General features: G+C 41.4%; 1 protein-coding gene across 1 annotated transcript; it reads right to left on the bottom strand.

The window, feature by feature from the left end:
* Window positions 1-440: 440 nt before the first annotated feature.
* Window positions 441-17,870, bottom strand: psmd12 (proteasome 26S subunit, non-ATPase 12). Its single transcript, XM_061769335.1, has 11 exons — window positions 17,644-17,870; window positions 17,198-17,257; window positions 13,250-13,378; window positions 12,973-13,080; window positions 12,079-12,183; window positions 11,797-11,946; window positions 7,132-7,266; window positions 6,929-7,041; window positions 4,607-4,781; window positions 1,185-1,262; window positions 441-919 (listed from the first exon to the last, which is right to left on the bottom strand). The coding sequence occupies exons 1-11, from the start codon at window positions 17,758-17,760 to the stop codon at window positions 710-712; spliced, it is 1,380 nt and encodes a 459-aa protein (XP_061625319.1). The 5' UTR covers window positions 17,761-17,870; the 3' UTR covers window positions 441-709.
* Between the last annotated feature and the right edge of the window lie 2,087 nt (window positions 17,871-19,957).

A 19,957-nucleotide genomic window follows, 5' to 3' on the forward strand; every position in this document is an offset into this window, starting at 1 on the left:
TGCCACTTTTCATTTAATTGATCCAAGAAGTATTATATACAACAAAATGATCAAATACATTTTGGTTCATCCATCCATACCAGTGACCTTTCATGACAAGCATAATTAAGCATGTATAAATTATGTATAATTGACCTGTGTATCTACCATTTGCCAATCATACAATAAAATAGCAGTTGTCAACCAGGCAGATTTCACACTGAAAGTACATTTCAGTAAATTGAGACAAAATTATTTTTCGCATGGTGTATGTACTGTTTGTGATATTTTCCTAAAGTAAAAGTGGTTCAAAGTTTGGGAAACAACTCTCAATATGTTCTAGTCTACCACTGTGTTTACACATTTGCCGATGTATCTGGAATATTAAGGCAACTAGTAGCTTGTTTGTTACTATTTTGTTTGTCACGAAAATACGATATTACACATTTAATACACAAATGGGAGTTTATTTATTTTTTTATTATATTTTTTCAACAAGTAAACTGTCAGCTCTAACAAGCCAGGAAGCAGGTGTGACAGGAGTATACAACAGTCCTGTTATCAATGTTTAAAGGCCAAAACAACAACATAGTTGTGTTGCTGTGTTTGCACAGTACTGCAGATCTTTTGTCAGCCAACACCTTGTATATTGAAAAACTATCCATCAGAAGGAGGGGGGGAACAAAAAAAAAACAAAAACAAAAAATTAAAACAAAAGTGCATTGTTGTTTCACTGCAGGTTGTGGATCATTTCCTCCTTGGCGATGAGATGTGTGGTCTTGTTGACCAGCGACATAAGGGAGTTGAGTTTGTGCGACCAGTCGTTTAGTAGATCGTTTGGATCTTTGGGCCTCTGGAAGTTGATGATTCCGGCCAGACGGTCCACCTTGGCGTAGATGGTCTTGTTCACAACGAGGCTGGAGAGAAACTCCTCGGATTCCTGAAAAATATATAATGTAAGAGTTTTCCTGACAGCATATTGAAATTTGGGAAGATGTGTTTATTTACAATTTAAATAAGGATAACATTTAGAATTGTGTGCGCTAATGGAACTACCTGTGCTTGATCTCATATTGTGGTAATACAATTTGCATAGAAATGCATGAGTTTTTAAAAAAACGGCAGGTGGACCACAGCCAACCATGTTGCTGGCACACATGGTTGCAGCCCCACCAGACACCCATACCCCATTAATCAGTGCTTACGTCAACAGAGAGGTCAAGGAGCCCAGCCATCCTCTTCATTGTTATTCTGGTGTAATATTTGGCCATTATTCTTATGTTCTGTATAGAAGAAAAGACATTTGTTAACAGACCTACATCAAAATCAACGTTTATTTTCTGATTATGCAATTGTAATTAGTCATTGTACTCTCTTGAGCATATGGGTTTCAAAAGTAGTGATGGGTACAGTGCTGTGAAAAAAGTATTGGCCCAGTCTCAAATTATTAGATTTTTGCATAGTTTCCCCACTTTAATGTTTGAGATCATAAAATGTAGACAGACAAATATACAAGTGAACTTAAAATGCGACGGGGCATATTTTGACAAGCGAGCAAACTGCAAGCGCCACATTCCCTTGTTACCGGCATTGCAGTTGAGCCTGTGTAAATGGTGATTTCATTTATTAAGGAAAAAAAAAACTATTCAGTTACCTGGCCCTGTGTGAAAAAGTAATTATTCCCCTTGTTAAATCAAGAATTAAATTTGGCTAATTTTCACTGATCACACCCAAGCATGATTACCTCCAGACCTGTTCAATAAAGAAATCACTTGGACAGAATCTGTCCCGACAAAGTTGGACATCGGATCTAAACAAGCTAAAACAAAATGACAAAAAGTAATTGACATCTATCAGTCTGGAAAGGGTTACAAAAGCCATTTCTTTAGGAATCCAGCGAACCATAAGAAGAGTCATTTCGCCTCCCATGGCGAAAACATGGAACAGTGGTGAACCTTCCCTGGAGTGGAACAAAGATTACCCCAAGAGAACAGCAATGACTCATCCAAGAGGCCACAAAAGAACTTAGGACAACGAAAGAACTGCAGGCCTCCCTTGCCTCGTGCCAAAAACAAGCACAATCTGAATGTTCATACAATCTATCGAAAAGGCAACACCTGAGCAACTAGAAACACCCATCAGTCACATGTTCCAATACTTTTGCTCACTTGAAAAGTGGTTTTGTTCAAACAAAAGGTGCTCTGTCCTGAGTTGTTAAACACATCTATATGTAAATACCATGAAATAAAAGCTAGAATTCTGAACTTTTGTCATATATTCATCTTTTGATCTGAACCCCAAATGTCTTCAGTATACCACAAAAAGGGTTGCTGAAGTAGATCTGATGCATCTCTCTCAATACCAAAAAACATATACCGTTGGAGGTTTGTTTCAGCACTGTTAATATTCTAGGAAATGTGGCCAAATTTATTTTTTCTTCCTTACAATGTTGTCCAGGAGCCAAAAATATGGAGCAAAGGAGTTATTTCGTAAATATTGGAAGAATTCAATCTCATCGAATGGCAATGACCTGAGGTCCCTCAGGGGTCCGTTCTTGGACGCCTCCTGTTCAGTCTGTACATGCTACCCTCGGGTCAAATTCTTCAGAACCTTAACGTTGACTATCATAGCTATGCAGATGACAAAAACTTATACAGCAGCTGAAATAAGAATTTAACTTGTCACCATTTTTCTCACTAAATATATTTCCAAAGGTGCTATTGACATGAAAATTACTCCAGCTGTTAGTGACATGAAAATTAAACCAGATGTTAGGAACAACCCAAGTAATCCATACATACAAAGAAAGAAGAACTAATAAGTTCAGGAATTAAGTTGTGTGTAATGATGTGAACTGACACAGGGAAAAAGTATTGAACACACCAACTGGTATTTATTTAATAATTTGTACAAAAACCTTTGTTTGCAAGGACAGGTTCAAGACGCTTCCTGTATGGAGAAACTATTCGCATGCATTGCTCTGGTGTGATTTTGGCTTATTCCGCCACACAAGCAGTCTTCAATGTCATGTACTGCCCTGCAGTACCGTTTTGGCGCCTGGATGGCGCTTTGCGCCCTCTATCTCCCCTCCCCTCCCCTCTCTCCAATCAACCCTCATCACCACCTACATTTAAGCCTGCCTGTTCCCGGAAATCATCGCCAAAGTATTGCAGCCTCTCCTAGTGGTACCACAGTCCACCGTACTGATGTAAGCTACTCAACTCCTCGTTCCCTCCTTACTCTTGTGTCTCCTCATTCCCAGTGTTCCTGACCCACGTCATTCCTGCCAGCCCTCTGTTCTGCCCACTGCCTGCCACCTGTCCGCGCCGCCGCCTGTCAACACATCCAGGACCACTTCCATAACCTTTGCTCAATAAACTGTTCATTTTACATCAGCCTCCGCCTGCTCTTGGGTTCAGCTACTTCCCACACCTGACATTAAAATCTTGAAGGTTCCGTGGACCTCTTTTATGGACCTTGACTTTCAGTTATTTGCATAGATTTTCAATTGGATTCAAGTCAGGTGATTGGCTGGGCCATTCTTGCGGCTTTATTGTTTTTATTTGAAACCAATAGTTTCTTTGGCATTATGTTTTGGATCATTATCCTGATGAAATGTCCACCCTCGTTTCATTTTCATCATCCTCGTAGATGGCAGCAGATTTTTGTCAAGAATGTCTCAGTAGATTTGCCCATTCATCCTTCCTTCAGTAATGTGAAGCTTACCAGTTCCATTTGGTGAAAAGCAGTCCCACACCACCATGCTCCCACCTACGTAGATCAGCCGGTAAATTGAGAGCTTCGCCTTTCGGCTTAGCTCCCTCTTCACCACAACGGACCGAAACATCCGCATCACTGCAGACGCTGCACCGAGCCGCCTGTCGATCTCCTGCTCCATTCTTCCCTCACTCGTGAACAAGAGCCCAAGATACTCGAACTCCTCCACTTGGGGCAGGAGCTCATCAGAGACTAGAGTATTCCTTATATTTGTCCATCAGTCTATCCTTGTACTCTTAATTTTCTCATTTCCCTCCCTCCTCTCAACTCGTGCTGTATAATTATGGGTATTTGCCACCCCTCCTCAGCTCAGTGCGATGACCAATTGCGTGCATGCACCATGCACCTGCATTTCTGTGACCACTGTGGGTTTTTCTTTCATTAACAGAGGGATACAACAATTGTGTCCACATGTAAATAAAAAAAAAAAAAAAAAAAGTGGAACCTGCATGCCCATTACAATGTTCCACCGCTGTCACAATATACAAGCAATTTTTTTATGTGTTTTTACAGAACAGGGGAAAATCTGAATTCAGTTTTACACCTTCAGTGTGGTATCACATTGTGTCTTTGATTACAATAATCATCTCTGTTGTTTTATGTCAGTTTTACTGTAAACAAACTGGGAGTGACAAATAAACTGCTTAAAGCAAGCACGCTTTGTCACTTATTTGGAGAACTGTGCAAGCATGAGTGAGAACAGGTGCCAAGGAAGGAATACTTCAAAAAATGTGTTTTTACATGTTTAACATCCCCTGCAATAAACTCGGGCTCACTGAAGGCTAATGGTTCATGTGTGGATTGCTAAAACCACTGTTGTCAATGTCACTTATTCAAGTTCTGGACTTACGTGTTCCACCACCCTATTCTTCAGATCCTTCCACCGCTTCTCCCCCTCCTCAGAGTACAAAAAAATATCTGTAGCGGGGCTCCCGGGTGAGCCCTCTCGCAGCTCCTTCCCATAATCCTCAACCAGGGCCGCCCAGCGCATAAGTTCCATGGTGGTGAATTGCTTTAGGAGGTCCCTAGAGATTGATCACAATTAGACCATGGCTTTCACATTGCACTTCTAAGGACATACACAAGTTTTCAGGGCACTTCACTCTTCCACATTGTATTACATCTTATTCTAAAATTTAATAGATTTTCCCTCAAAATTTTACATACAACACCCTTCACTAACAACATGAAGTTTGAACATTTTTGCAAATTTATTTGGAATGAAAAAATAAGAAATCACCTTGTACATAAGTATTCATAGCCTTTGCGCTATACCACAGGTGTCAAACTAGTGGCCCGGGAGCCAGATCCCATCATTTTATGTGGCCCGTGAAAGCAAATCAAAATTGCAAATTGTGTTCTGGTGTAATAACAGATACTTGCAAGCATTTTTTTGTTACCAATCCCCCTTTGAAAAGATATGTAATAGTTGAAAAACATGTTTTTATTGGCTTCTGATTTCAAAACTGGTTATTCATCAATGTGTTGTGCATACTGTATGTAATTATATGGAGGTAATCTTTCGTTTATATGGGTTCACAGTCGTTCACAGTCGTAGCGGCCACCCCGGGGGAAGTCATAACTACGATGTGGCCCATGACAAAGATGAGTTTGACACCCCTGCTCTATACTTTGTAATGTCTGCCTCAAGTCAAAATTGGTTTTGCCCATTCCCTCTTTTTAGCACCTCTCACTGCCCGTTTCAGATCCCTCCAGAGAAGTTTGGGTTCTGGCTTGACCACTCAAGAACAGAGTTGTCCTGAAGCCACTCCTTTGATATCTTGGCTTTGTGCTTACGGTCCTTGTCCTGCTGAAATATGAACTGTGACTCTTTCTGAAGTCAAGAGCACTCTGGAGTAGGTTTTCATCCAGGATGTCTCTGGATATTGCTGTATTCAACTTTCCCTCAATTCTAACTAGACTCCCAGTTTCTGCCACAGAAAACATCTCATGAATGATACATTCAAGAGATGAGTGGCTTCCGGTTTCCTCCAAACAATCTCTGGCATTCACCCCAAATAGTTCACATTTGTTCTCATCAGATCAGAAAATGTTGTCTCATAGTATGAGAATCCTTCAGCTGCCTTTGGACAAACTCCAGGCGGGCTGCCTGGATGTTCGTTTTACTCAGGAGTGGCTTCTGTCTTTCCACTCAACCCAACAGGCCTGATTTATTATTTCAGTAAATTCATACATTTGATATTTTTGTTTACTGGTTGACCGTGAGGTTTTTCTAATGTAAAGTAGGTGCTTTGGCTCAACAAAGGTCTATTACTAATCATATGTGAATGAGCTCAGCTCATGCATAAAGTTTATCTTTATGTTACTAGCAGCATTGCTGTATGCTTCCAGTCAGGTCCATAAATATTGGGACATGGACACAAATTCTCATCTTTCTGGCTCTAAACACCACCACAATGGATTTGAAATGAAACAAACAGGATGTGGTTCAACTGCACGTTTCAATTTTAATTTGAGGGTATTTATAGCCAAATCAAGTAAACGGTGTAAGAATTACAACAGTTCGTGCATATGCCTTCCACGTTTTAAAGGCTATTATGAAGCGTAAAATACGACAACGGAGACCCCGGACTGTTGAACAGCTGAAGCTGTACATCAAGAAAGAATGGGAAAGAATTCCACCCACAAAGCTTCAACAATTAGTGTCCTCAGTTCCCAAACATTTATTGAATGTTGTTAAACGAAAAGGTGATGTAACACAGTGGTAAACATGACCCTGTCCCAGCTTTTTTGGAAGGTGCTGCAACCATAAAATTCTAAATTAATGATTTGCTAAAAACAAACTATCAGTTTGAACAATAAATATCTCTTCTCTGTAGCGTATTCAATTAAATATAGGTTGAACATGATTTGCAAATCATTGTATTCCGTTTTTATTTATGTTTAACACAATGTCCCAACTTCATTGGAATTGGGGTTATAAATTATTTAAAAATCAGACTGATTTCCTGGATTTTTTTTCCTCATTTTGTCTCTCATAGCTGAGGTATACCTACGATGAAAATTACAGGCCTCCCTCATCTTTTTAAGTGGGAGAACCTGCACAATTGGTGGCTGACAAAATACTTTTTTGACCCATTGTAACAAAATGTGGAAAAAGTGAAGCTGTCCGAATACTTTCCAGATGCACTGCTGTAGTCAGGTCACTTACTTGTATTTGGGAATCTCTTCTAATTTTTTATCTGCACTGATTCTGTGTACGAGGTCAGACTGTTCATTATCGTATGGGGCGAGAATCACATATAGTACAACACTCTTCAGGGCCTGAAACACATTAAGTTTATGCACACATTTGTTCATGAGAATAAAATATAAATATCAAGAGCAGTTACGTTTAGTGTAGCATGAATGTACCTGCTGCCACTTGCTGCTGTCTTCCAAGATGCATGGGGTGTCATAAATGGCCCGATAGTGTTTGCAGATAGACAGGTAGGAACCCTCATGCTGGTCCACCTGAATCATTAGGTTGTAGTACTTCAGCTTCAGTTCCTAAATTGTACATGGGAAAGATGGTTTTCAGTTAAACCATCCATGCATGCATTTTCTATAGCACTTTTTTCCTCATTAGGGTCATGGTTGCGCTAGAACCTATCCCAGCTGACTTTGGGGAATAGCAAAGAACACCCTGGTGTTTGCCATTAGTCAAATCAGTTAAACCAGCCCTTCTTAAACCATGCAAACAAAAACAAAAAACACAACTATACTCGTTCTTTATACTGGACACAATACAGTGGTGCCTTGATATCGTTTAATTTGTTACGAGTCAATCTTTACTCAAAATACTCTTCTCAGATCATCTTTCCCTATTGAAATGAATGGAAATGCCATTAACGCGTTCCAGCCTCCCAATCTCCACTCCAGACCATAAGGCGCACTTAAAAGTCCTACATTTTCTACAAAACGGACGGGGCGCCTTGTGAGTGCACAGAGTTCCAAAATCTGTAAATGTTGTGAGACTTTGATTAGCACTCCGCTTGACTGACTGGGAGCATTTCCTAGTGACATGCTGCTTATATAGAGGAAAGGCGGACATGACTGAGGACAGCATGCAGACGTTAAAAGGGGGAAGGGTGCGCGTGAAGGACGACGCTAAAGGCACGCCCCCAGTAGGTATATAGCGCCGGTATGTCCATTGTGCAAAACAACATCGGTTTGGCTAAGGACCCCCGAAAATGGCACCTACGAAGAGACACGCTTACGAAGCACAGTTTAAACTGCAAGCTGTCAGTTACGCAGAGGAAGCAGCCGCGAGAGAATTCAAGATCAACGAATCCATGGTTCGCAAGTGGCGGAAGCAGGAAAACGAGCTTCGCCAAGTCAAGACGACGAAGCTGAGTTTTTGCGGAAACAAGGTGAGGTGGCCAACTCGAGCAATGGATTAATGAGCAAAGAACACCCGGGAGAAGTGTCTCTACAGTCACCATTCGACTGAGGGCAATAATGCTCGCAGAAGAAATGAAAATCGAACATTTTCAAGGAGGTCCGTCTTGGTGCTTTCGTTCCATCCGGGCAAGGACTACCGTGGCGCTGCAACTTCTGGGGGATTACAAGGAAAAGATGGCCATCTTCCGCTCCTGCTAAAGTAAAAAGATTGCCGAAAAACACATCCAGCCCAACCAAATTACCAATATGGAGGAGGTGGCACTCACTTTCGCCATCCCAGTGAACCCCACAGTAGAGAAGAAGGGGACCACCATGCTAGCGATACACACAACGGGGCACAAGAAGTCGGCTTTTACTGTTGTGCTTGGTTGCCATGGTAATGGACAGAAACTGCCACCTATGGTGATTTTTAAGAGGAAGACGCTGCCTAAAGAAAAGTTTCCAGCCGAAGTCATCGTTAAGGCCAATCAAAAGGGCTGGATGGACGAGGAGAAAATGAGAGAGTGGCTGAGTGAGGTGTACGTAAAGAGACCGGATGGTTTTTTCCACGTGTCACCATCCCTGTTGATCTGTGACTCCATGCGTGCCCATCTCACAGCCGCTGTGAAAAACCAAGTGCAACTAAGAATGGGAGGCAACACCGGGCGAGTTACGCCACCATATGTGAATGGATTGTGGAAGCCTGGGCTAAGGTATCTGCTTTGACTGTTGTCCGAGCTTTCGCGAAATCCGGCATCATTGCTGAACAGCCCCCCGGCAACGAGACTGACTCAGACAACCCGGCATGTTTGATGGAGAACTTGCCCAGCTGTTCATTTCGGATACAGAAGATGAGGACTTTGATGGATTTGTGGATGAGGATTGATCAAAAAAAAAAAAAAAAAAAAAAAAAACGTGAGTACATTAAATACTTCAATAAAGTACAACCGAACTCAGTTTTCCTCCCGCTCCCTTTTTAAAAACATTGTTTTCGCGTGCATGCATGCTACCGTATGTTTTAAGCAGCGTATGTTTTACCATGCCTGCGCCCAATAATGCAGTGCGCCTTTTGTTAAATACAGAAATAGACCCCGTAACTGAGACTGCACCTTTTAATACGGTGCGGCTTATGGTCGTGAAAAGAAGTTTTTTTTTGTTTTTTGTTAAGGAAAAATAGCACTCTATAATATTGTACTTTATAAAAACACAGGGTGATAAAATAATTAAATACAATTTAAAGCATTAGACAGTATGTGCCTCGTCCTCTACGTTTCATCCATCAATATGCTGTGCCTTCTGATGTGCCCACCTTGGCCACCAGTAGGCACTACTGTATAGACAAACAACAAAGAACAGACTTCTGCTGTTGTTCTACCACCACTCAGTAAGTTGGTGTAATATTAGTCATTTTTTGTCAAGGATGAAGAATATGCCTGTGAGTAATGTAATATCTGTCTATATGTTGTTCCAGAATATACATTCAAATATCAGTTTTTTTAAAGGGTTCGAAAACCGCAACTGTCGATGCCAACCATTTCATTTGGTCATTGTTCGTTAGCATTAAGCTAGCTGACATTCCTAAGGCAAAGCTGCAGATGTTTTACATACACAACTTGTAATTCTCTTTATTTTATGCTTCGTGTGACCATTAAGTTTGGACATTGAGAATCGAAAACCGATTGGAACCGGGACTAACGTTACTGTTCTCCCGGAATCGTTAAAATTGAAACATTTCGGTTCCCAGTTTCGATGCCTAGACCTCCAGCCCAGAATACGAAGTGGCAAAAACCAACGAAGAAGAAGAACGCGCACGAAGACGTGCTTGTGGCCCAACGGCGGCGAACAAAAGTGTCCCTTAACTTTGTTAAAATTAATGACCAGTCGCCTCAGTGCAACACTTGAATTAAGATGACATTTTGCAAAGGAGGCTTTTCATGATGTGTAGCGTCTGACGCGCTCTGAGCCTCAAGCCTACACTGCGCAGAGCTTCAGTGAAGTCAACTATCAGTCAATTGGGTGAGTGAAACAATAAAATGTCTATGCAAACACTGAGACAGCAACCAAGGTAAACGGTTTGTTGCACTTTTGCCCTGATGGCTATTAGCATTTATTTTAGTCTTCAAACCAATGTAGAGCTGATGAAAAGAAAATAAAAAGCTGAACATTGAGCTAAAGCTTCACCATAGCAACTGTACATCACAATGAATTGGGACAAAATTCTCATACCATAATTTCTCGTGTATAATGCGCACCACCAAAGTTGACCTCAAAATTCTGGAAAACTCTTCTACCCATGTATAGTGAATTTTTCCAATGCATGATTTTGCTTCTACCCATATGATCAAAACATTAAGTATCTGTATTTTTTCAAAGACTTATTCTGAAGTTAAGCACTTTATTTGAACAAGTAATCCTTGTTTTAATTTACTTGCTCTTATTTTGAAATGCAAAGCCCTACTTTTATTTAGTAATTTAGAAAACACAGTTGTGCTCATATGTTTGATTACCCAGGCAGAATTTGTAAGATGGGTATAATTCTTTAAAGAAAACATGAAGGACCAGGGGAAACATTTAATTTTATTTTAATGGGATTCAAATTAAACGGTCAAGCATTTCAGAAAAGCATTATTATTAAACAAAACATAACCATAAAGAAATTAATGATGGTTCTTGTGCATTAATCAGTTATATTAATTATATATTTCACAAATTCTGCCAGGCTATGTAGACTTATGCTGTCCATATATGCAGTCATACGTACCCCCCCCCCCCCCCCCCCCCCCGTCATATTGGAATGAAAGTGGCTCCACCTTTTTTATAACCACTAGTTGGCGGTGGCATTTTGGAATGAAAGTGTACAGCTTTTTCATAACCACTAGATGGCAGCATACATTTATAAAATGTGAACTTTTTTTTCCATTTGCCACTATACCCATGTATAATGTGCACTATTGACTTTTGAAAATATTTTTTGGGGAAAAAAATTGCATTATACATGAGAAACTACGGTAAACGTCTCACAGTATCACAAACACTAAACTTGTGCCTCATCGGTGGGTAGGGAAAGGAATCAGCGTTTTATAACATTTGGTTCCATGCATTAAAAAAAATAAAAATATCACTTGTGCCGCGTGAAGTTACTTTATGTGCCAAAATGCTGAGTTCCGGGGCATAGATTTAAAAATAAAAGGCAACAAGCTTAAAACAGGAAGTGAGGTTTAAACTTGCACATAAGCCATTTGCTGTGATAAAACAGTCCCAAATAATGATTTTAACAATGCTATCTTTAACTTTTAGCTGAAACAATTAATGAATATTAAGTCAATTGGGTTAGTTCCACATACATTTCCTTTTAGTTCATAGTTTTGATATTGATACCGGTTCTAAAGAACCCAGAGTCAAATGTTCATTTAGTCTATGGTGCGGGCTGCTAAGAAAATGGATGTGCATAACTTGGACACCCTTTGTTTAAACCATGCAAAACTTTTTGACCCAGAATGAATTGAGTTGACCGTCACTAAGTTTGCGCTCGCAAGTCAAAGCAAAAATAAGGCCGAATGACTGCTCGTATCTTGAAAAACTCCTAAGTCCAGTCACTCGCATCTCAAGGTACCACTGTACTACATTGTTAAATCCCTAATTGTGTCAGTGTCTTACCTCACTGCCCTCCTCTTGGAAGAATTTGGTGTTTATCTTCTTGCTAATGATCTGTGTGCGAATGTAATCCTTGACAGCAACGCAAAGTCTCATCTGTTCCAATATGAACTCCACCTTTTCTTTTTTCTCCATCGAGCCATAAGTTTCCACCTAAGATCATTTTTAAAAAAAATTAAAAATAAACACTGATCAGGCCCACAAATGGTTCATTATTTTGTTTCAGGTGGACCAAAAGACATTTAGCAACAACTACTAAGCCCAATCCTGTTATTAGACACTAACCTGTAACTCCTGAAGAATCGAAGCTGCCTCTTTTACGTCTCCACTTTGTTCCTTGATATTAGCCAAGGTCTTTGTGAGCCTGGCACGCTCAATCTCGACATAGATCTGCAAAGAAGAGTGTGTGTGTTTCAAAACTTAAAAAGCAATGCCAACATTTTCCCACCATGACGCAATACCATTTGAGGAATTAAAAATAATGCAGTGGAACCTCCATAATAGTAACTTCAATTTTGACTTTGACCAAAATACATTTTTAGGAAAAATATGCCTTTAAATATCACAAATATTGGACAACCAACTATGAGTGTAAAGGTGTGACATCAGCATATCACGCAAACCATCAGTGCATCTCATACCACCTAATTTCAGCCAGAATGAAAGGATTAGCTGCCTGTGTTTTACCCTTTGCGATGCTCACACAAAGAACTATGGTGATAAAAGAAGAAAAACATGAGACGAGCCTATCTGGAAGTTACCATGAAGAAAACAGGTTGTTTTCAAGCAGAAAGCCCCCCTAAAATAGGCCTAAGGACACCACTGATAGGTGACTTGCATCTTTCCGTGTTGTGAAGCAGTGACATAGACTTCCAGGGCCTTTTTTAAAACAAAATAAAATACCCGACCTATATATTCAAAATAATAAAAGGAGTTTGAAATGACTGTTTTGGGGTCATGGGTATATTTAGGTTTTAATCTATTAATATCAGCAATTACAAACATTTTCAGGTGGCACTCCTACTCAGGAATTTTTGCTATTCACATCAGGGGTTGGTCCCTAACCCCGTTCAATAACTAGAGTTTGCTGTGCATTGTTTTGAAAAGTTTAGTTGACACTTTCACGTGCCTCTTATTTAGTGGAATATGATGCAAATGATTATTTGGCACATGGCAAACCTTTCCAGCAGTCACCGTCCGAAGAGTGTCAATGAGCCGCAGCTTGATGGTCAAATCAGTCACAGAATCGACGTACTTGTAACATTCTTGCACCATTTTTGCAACAGCCTAATGAGAGACAGTGTAACACATTAGGGGTTTAGCAATAAATGTTTGATAAACATTGAGAGAGCACTAAACAATGTCTAAGTATATTATAGAAAACAGTATTGAACAAAATTTGTATTGAATGGCTAGACTGGTAGAAAGGGACTTGGATGGAAAAATCATGTCTGGCCTGTTTCAGCTGACTCCTCCTTTTGGAAAGTAGCATAATGTTTTCGTTCAGGGCATCCCAGTCTTTTGCTGCATAACACATCTGGACCACAGCCACAAGGATTCTGGACGTGGACACCATGTCAGATGCCTTTGCAAAATATAAAAAATATATACATATTTTATTATACATATACAATTATACAGTGCCATGAAAAGGTATTGGCCCCCTTTTCAAATTATTGTTTTTATAGTTTCTCCACTTTAATCAGACTTTTTCAGAGCAGCAAACAAATGTAAATAATATCCGACAAATATAACCCAAGTGGACTTAAAATTCAGTTTTAAAATGGTGATTTCATTTAAGGAAAAAAATATTTTTCTTGCTGGCTGAGTCCTTCAATAGGTTTTAGTAGTTTTTATGTGTTTTCCCACAAGTTTTTGTGAAAAGGACAACTTCAAATTACCATGCACTTCTATCCCTGTCCATCCAATATTTACATGTGTATTGTACCTCCAACACAGTATTATTGCTGCAGCAATAATATATGCTCACTATAACAAAACTGTCCACTGAGAAATTGTCTGTTAAATAATTAACCAGTATTTATCATCATACTTTTTATTTATATCATTAAAAATTAGATACTAATTGGATCAATGGAACCATGAATTCTGCTCTTTAACAGAAAATCGTGAAGGAGAATGTTCAGCCATCAGTTTGTGACCTCAAGCTGAAGCGCACTTGGGTTCTGCAGCAGGATAATGATCCAAAACACACCAGAAAGTCAAGTCTAAAGTAAAAAAAAATTAAGGTTGGCCTGGTTAAAAGTCCGGACTTGAATCTGACTGAAATGCAGTGGCCGGTCATGCTTGAAAACCCTCAATTTTTGCTGAATTCAAACAATTCTGCAGGGGAGAGTGGGCCAAAATACCTCCACAGAGATTTGAAACACTCACTACCAGTTGTAGAAAACGCTTGAGTTCAGTTGTTGCTGCTGAGGATGGCCTAACAAATTATTAGGTTTAGGGGGCCATTACTTTTTCACACAGGGTTAGGGTTAGTTAAAGTTAAACTTTCATAGATTATAGATTCAGGGCCCACAATTAAAACAATGTAAAGTATTTGTTTATTTTCACATAATTTGGGCTTCCAGCTCATAAAACCCACGAAATTAGGAACTCAAAAGATTAGAATACTGTGAAGTAAATGGTGATTTAACATTTACTTCTCAGTTTGTCCATCCATCCATGCATTTTCTACCGCTTATCAGAGGTCGGGTCACGGGAGCAGTAGCTTTAGCAGGGCCGCCCAGACTTCCCTCTCCCCAGCCACTTCATGCAGCTCTTCCGGGCGGATCCCGAGGCGTTCCCATGCCAGCCGAAAGACGTAGCAGCCCTGGCTCGTCCCGGGGGTCTCCTCCCAGTGGGATGTGCCCCCAACTCCTCACCAGTGAGGCGTCCGGGAGGCATCCGAATCAGAGGCCTCAGCCACCTCATCTGGCTCCTCTCGATGCGGTGGAGCAGCAGCTCTACTCGGAGCTTCTCACCATCTCTCTAAGGGAGAGCCCGGACACCCTGCGGAGGAAACTCATTTCGGCCACTTGTAGCCGGGATCTTGTTCTTTCGGTCCCACAGCTCGTGACCATAGGTGTGAGTAGGAACATAGATCAATGGTAAATTGAGAGCTTCTCCTTTCGGCTTAGCTCCTTCACCACAACGGACCAATACAAAGATTGCATCACTGCAGACGTTGCACCGATCCACCCGTCAATCTACCGTTCCATTCTTCCCTCACTCGTGAACAAGACTCCAAGATACTTGAACTCCTCCACTTGGGGCAAGAGCTCAACCCCGACCTGGAGAGGGCACGCCACCTTTTTTCGACTGAGGACCATGATGTCAGATTTGGAGGTGCTGATTCTCATCCCAGCCGCTTCACACTCTGCTGCGAACCGCTCCAGTGAGAGTTGGAGATCACGGCTTTATGACGCCAACAGAACCACATCTGCAAAAAGCAGAGATGCAATACTGAGGCCACCAAACCAGAACCCCTCTTTATGCCTCGGCTGCGCCTAGAAATTCTGTCCATAAAATTTATGAACAGAATCAGTCGGTGACAAACAGTAACCTTGCCGGCGTCCAACCCTCACTGGAAACGAGTCCGACTTACTGCCGGATATGCGGACCAAACTCTGACTCCGGCCGTACAGGGACCGAACAGCCCGTATCAGGGGGTTCGGTACCCCATACTCACGAAGCACCCCCCACAGGACTCCCAGAGGGACACGGTTGAACACCTTCTCCAAGTCCACAAAACATGTAGCCTGGTTGGGCGAACTCCCATGCACCCTTGAGGACCCTGCCGAGGGTGTAGAGCTGGTCCACTGTTCCATGGCCAGGACAAAAACCACACTGCTCCTCCTGAATCTGAGATTCGACTTCCCGACGGACCCTCCTCTCCAGCACCACTGAATAGACCTTATCAGGGAGGCTGAGGAGTGTGATCCCCCTGTAGTCGTAACACGCCCTCCGGTCCCCCTTCTTAAAAAGAGGGACCACAACCCCAGTCTGCCAATCCAGAGACACTGTCCCAGATATACACGCGATGTTGCAGAGGCGTGTCAACCAAGACAGCCCCACAACATCCAAAGCCTTTAGGAACTCCAGGCGAATCTCATCCACCCCCGGGGCCTTGCCACCAAAGAGCTTTTCAACCACCTCGGTGACCTCAACCTCAGAGATAGGAGAGTCCGCTTCACAGAACCCAGACTCTGCTTCCTCATGGGAAAGTGTGTCGGTACAATTGAGGAGGTTTTCGAAGTATTCTCCCCACCGACTCACAATGTCCCGAGGCGAGGTCAGCAGTTTTTGTAGAAAAAAAAAGAAATTAGGGTCACATCAAAATATGGTACTTTCAAAACGATGTTAATCTTCAATACTTGGTTGGGTAGCTTTTGCTTTAATCACTGCCTCGTTGCGCCATGACATTGCCTGGGAGTTAAGGAAGCCCAGATTTCTAGTGGTCCAAGGTCCAGTCCTTCTCATTGGCCCAGTTGAGACACTTCCTACGTAGGCTCAAACTCAGAAGTGGCTTGAGCCGAGGAACCTGATAGTTTTATCCCATCTCCCGGATGCGTCTGAATGCCGTGGTTTTTGAAGATGTGACTCCTGCCTCATTCCACTCTCTGGATCTTTGCTAGATTCTTGAATCTTCTCATTTTGATAATCTGCTGAAGCCCACTGTCATCTCTTTTGCTGGTACATCATCTCCTGCCACATGTAGTCCTTCCACTCAACTTTCCATTCATATGCTTGGACACAGCACTCCATGAACAGCCATCCTCCTTAGCTATGAACTTTTGTGGCTTACCCAGCCTATGGAGGGTATCAATGATGGTCTTCTGGCCAGTTGTCAGGTCTGCAGTCTTCCCCATATTGAACCCAACTGAGACAATTGAACCAAACTGAAGCAATTTAATGACACCTGGGGAAACCTGTGAAGGTGCTTTGACTTTAGTAGATTACTGTGTGACACTCATTTACAAACATTTATGGCCTGATTTCTTCACAATATTTTTTTTTTTTGAATTCCTGATTTTGTGGCTTTTATGAGCTGGTAGCCCAAATTATGTAAAAATAAACAAATACTTTAAATTGTGGACCCTGAATCTATAATCTATTAAAGTTTCACTTTTTGAATTGAATTATAGAAATAAACTTCCATGATATTCTATTTTTTTGGAAAGGGTCTGTGTGTGTGTCCGCACGCACACTCACAGCAGCTGAAATAAGTATTTAACAAATCACCATTTTTCTCACTTAATATACTTTCAAATGAAATGTGTGTGTGTGCGTGTGTGTGTATATATATATATATATATACACACACACACACAATCTATACACTCTCACACTATAATATTCTAAGTGCTATCCAGCAGATTATTAATTTAACAATAAGACCTACCGTTCTAGTTTGCTTCTCTAATGACAACAAGCTCTCAACTGCCTCTTGCAGCTTGCCATCCTGATGAAGAAAATGCATAGATTTTAGGTCACACGCTTACACATTATTAGCATTTGACACACGTAGACGCAATAGTACACCATAAACTTTTATTCAAGTAAATTATGATTGTTGCTCGTGTGTCGACCACTACATGGACACGAAGCCTGGTAGCATGCTAGCAGGCTTCATTGCAAACAAACTCACTGAAGGCACAATGAAAGGCGCTGGACGATTCGTGGAAGTTCGACATTTTAGTAACTACAAGCTGTTTGTTTCAATGTATTTGTATCACTTAGTAAATTTGTATCTTTCAGGAGTGTAACATTAGCTTAAATGCTAGAAAACTCGTTAGGCTACCGAACACCATGACTCAGCCGGAGGTGGCCTCTTTCACAGCCGCTTACTTTAGCCATTTTCTCGCATTCCGGGAGACGTTGGTCTACAGTTGAGCTGTAGTCGACCTCCATCTTCACAATCTTCCCATCGGATCTTTCGGATCGTTCTTCGGCCACGTTTGCCATGTCTGCGATGTCCAGGTAACAAAAATGGACAATTGATGGACTGCTCGACTCAACACAAACCCGGGCTCGGACCAGTATTTTTCTTGTCAAACAACGTAACGGGAATTGACCAATCAGTTACGAGCGTCTTAAAGGTATTCAGCGCGCCTGAAGGACCCACTTGGGTGCCTTGTTAGCACGCCTGCTGTAATATAGTCATCAATAGAAAATTTTGTCCTCATCCTCAATGTGCATTCTTCAGAGTCAGAATTAAAACGAAAGTACATTTGTGTGCGCGTGTTAAAGTTTTTCCACAACAGATATCAATCTGACTAATAGATGGAGACTAAAGTACAGTAAAACATTTTTGATTTTTTTCTTCAACTTTTTTCCCCCCCTCTACCATTACTCTGCATCAGACACCGGTGGGAACAAGTCATTGCTTTGCAATTCACAAGTCTCAAGTCTTTACCCACGAGCCCCAAGTCGAAACAAGCAAGTCCCGAATCAAGTCACAAGTCCTACAATTTGAGTTTCGAGTAATTTTGACAAAGTAATAATACACTTAAATATTCATATACATTTTAAAAATATGATATAATATTTCACATAAATGATATTTATATGTGAGGACCACTGATGGTGCAGGCAGCATGGGTTCAGTTCGCACTCAGTGACGGTGTGAATGTGAGTACAAATGGTTGTCCGTGTCTATATGTGCCCTGAGACTGACTGGCGACCAGTTCAGAGTGTAGTCAGCCTTTCGCCCAAAGTCAGCTGGGATAGGCTCCGAGCGCCCCGCAACCCTAACCAGGAGAAGTGGCATTGAGAATGGGTGGATGAATATTTATACATTTAATAGATTTTAAAATCCATATTCATTTATCAAAACAAATTTGACGAACAAGTGCATTGAACCCTTATAGGAAAAGTAGTTGCACCTTCAAAGCTGACCGTCAATGGTGGGTACATCTCTGGAGCTCAGCCACAGTGATCTTTGGGTTCTTCTTGAGCTCTCTCATTAAGGCTCTTCTCCCCCCATTGCTCAGTTTGGCAGGACGGCCAGCTCTAGGAAGGGTTCTGGTCGTCCCAAACGTCTTCCATTTAAGGACTCTGGAGGCCACTGTGCTCTAAGGAACCTTAAGTGCAGCAGAAAGTTTTTGGGAACCTTGGCCAGATCTGTCCCTTGCCACAGTTCTGTCTATGAGCTCTTTAGGCATTTCCTTTGACCTTATGATTCTCATTTGCTCTGACTTGCACTGTGACCTATAAGGTCTTATAAAGACAGGTGTGTGGCTTTCCTAATGAAGTCCAATCAGTATAATCAAACACAGGTGGACTCCAGTGAAGGTGTAGAACCATCTCAAGGATGATCAGAAGAAATGGACAGCACCCAGGTTAAATATATGAGTGTCACAGCAAAGAGTCTGAATACTTATGGCTGTTTGATATTTCAGTGTTTCTTTTTTAATAAATCTGCAAAAATTTCAACAATTCTGTTTTTTTCTGTCAATACGGGGCGCTGTGTGTACATTAATGAGGGAAAAAATGAACTTAAATTATTTTATCAAATGGCTTCAATATAAATAGAGTAAAGATTTAAGGGGGTTTGAATACTTTCCGTACCCACTGTATTTCTGTTTGGTTAAGGAGCAATTATGAATACAAGAGAAAATTAGACATTTCACTTACAAGTAATAATGAACAACCAGATTTGGAGGTTTTGATTTTCATCCCAGCCGCTTCACACTCGGCTACTAACCGTTCCAGCAAGAATCGGAGATCATGGCTTGATGAAGCCATCAGAACCACATCATCTGCAAAAAGCAGCGATCTGATACTGATGTCATCAAACGAAACCCCTTCAACACCCTGGCTTTGCCTAGAAATTCTGCCCATAAAGGAAATGAACTAAATCAGTGACAAAGGGCTGAGGAAGCACAGCCTGCCACAGGAGCTGTTGAGGCAGTTCTACACAGCGGTCATCGAAGCTGTCCTGTGTTCTACCATCACAGTCTGGTTTGGTGCTGCTACAAAAAAGGACAAACTCCGACTGCAACAGACAATCAAAACTGCTGAAAGGATTGTCGGTACCCCCCTACCCACCCTTGAGGACTTTCACGCTGCCAGAACTAAGACAAGAGCGTGCAAAATCCTCTCGGACCCTCCACATCCCGGTCACCAGCTCTTCCGGCTCCTTCCCTCAGGTAGGCGCGAC

This window comes from Phyllopteryx taeniolatus, chromosome 4 (assembly GCF_024500385.1).
Source record: "Phyllopteryx taeniolatus isolate TA_2022b chromosome 4, UOR_Ptae_1.2, whole genome shotgun sequence".
Lineage (NCBI taxonomy): Eukaryota > Metazoa > Chordata > Actinopteri > Syngnathiformes > Syngnathidae > Phyllopteryx > Phyllopteryx taeniolatus.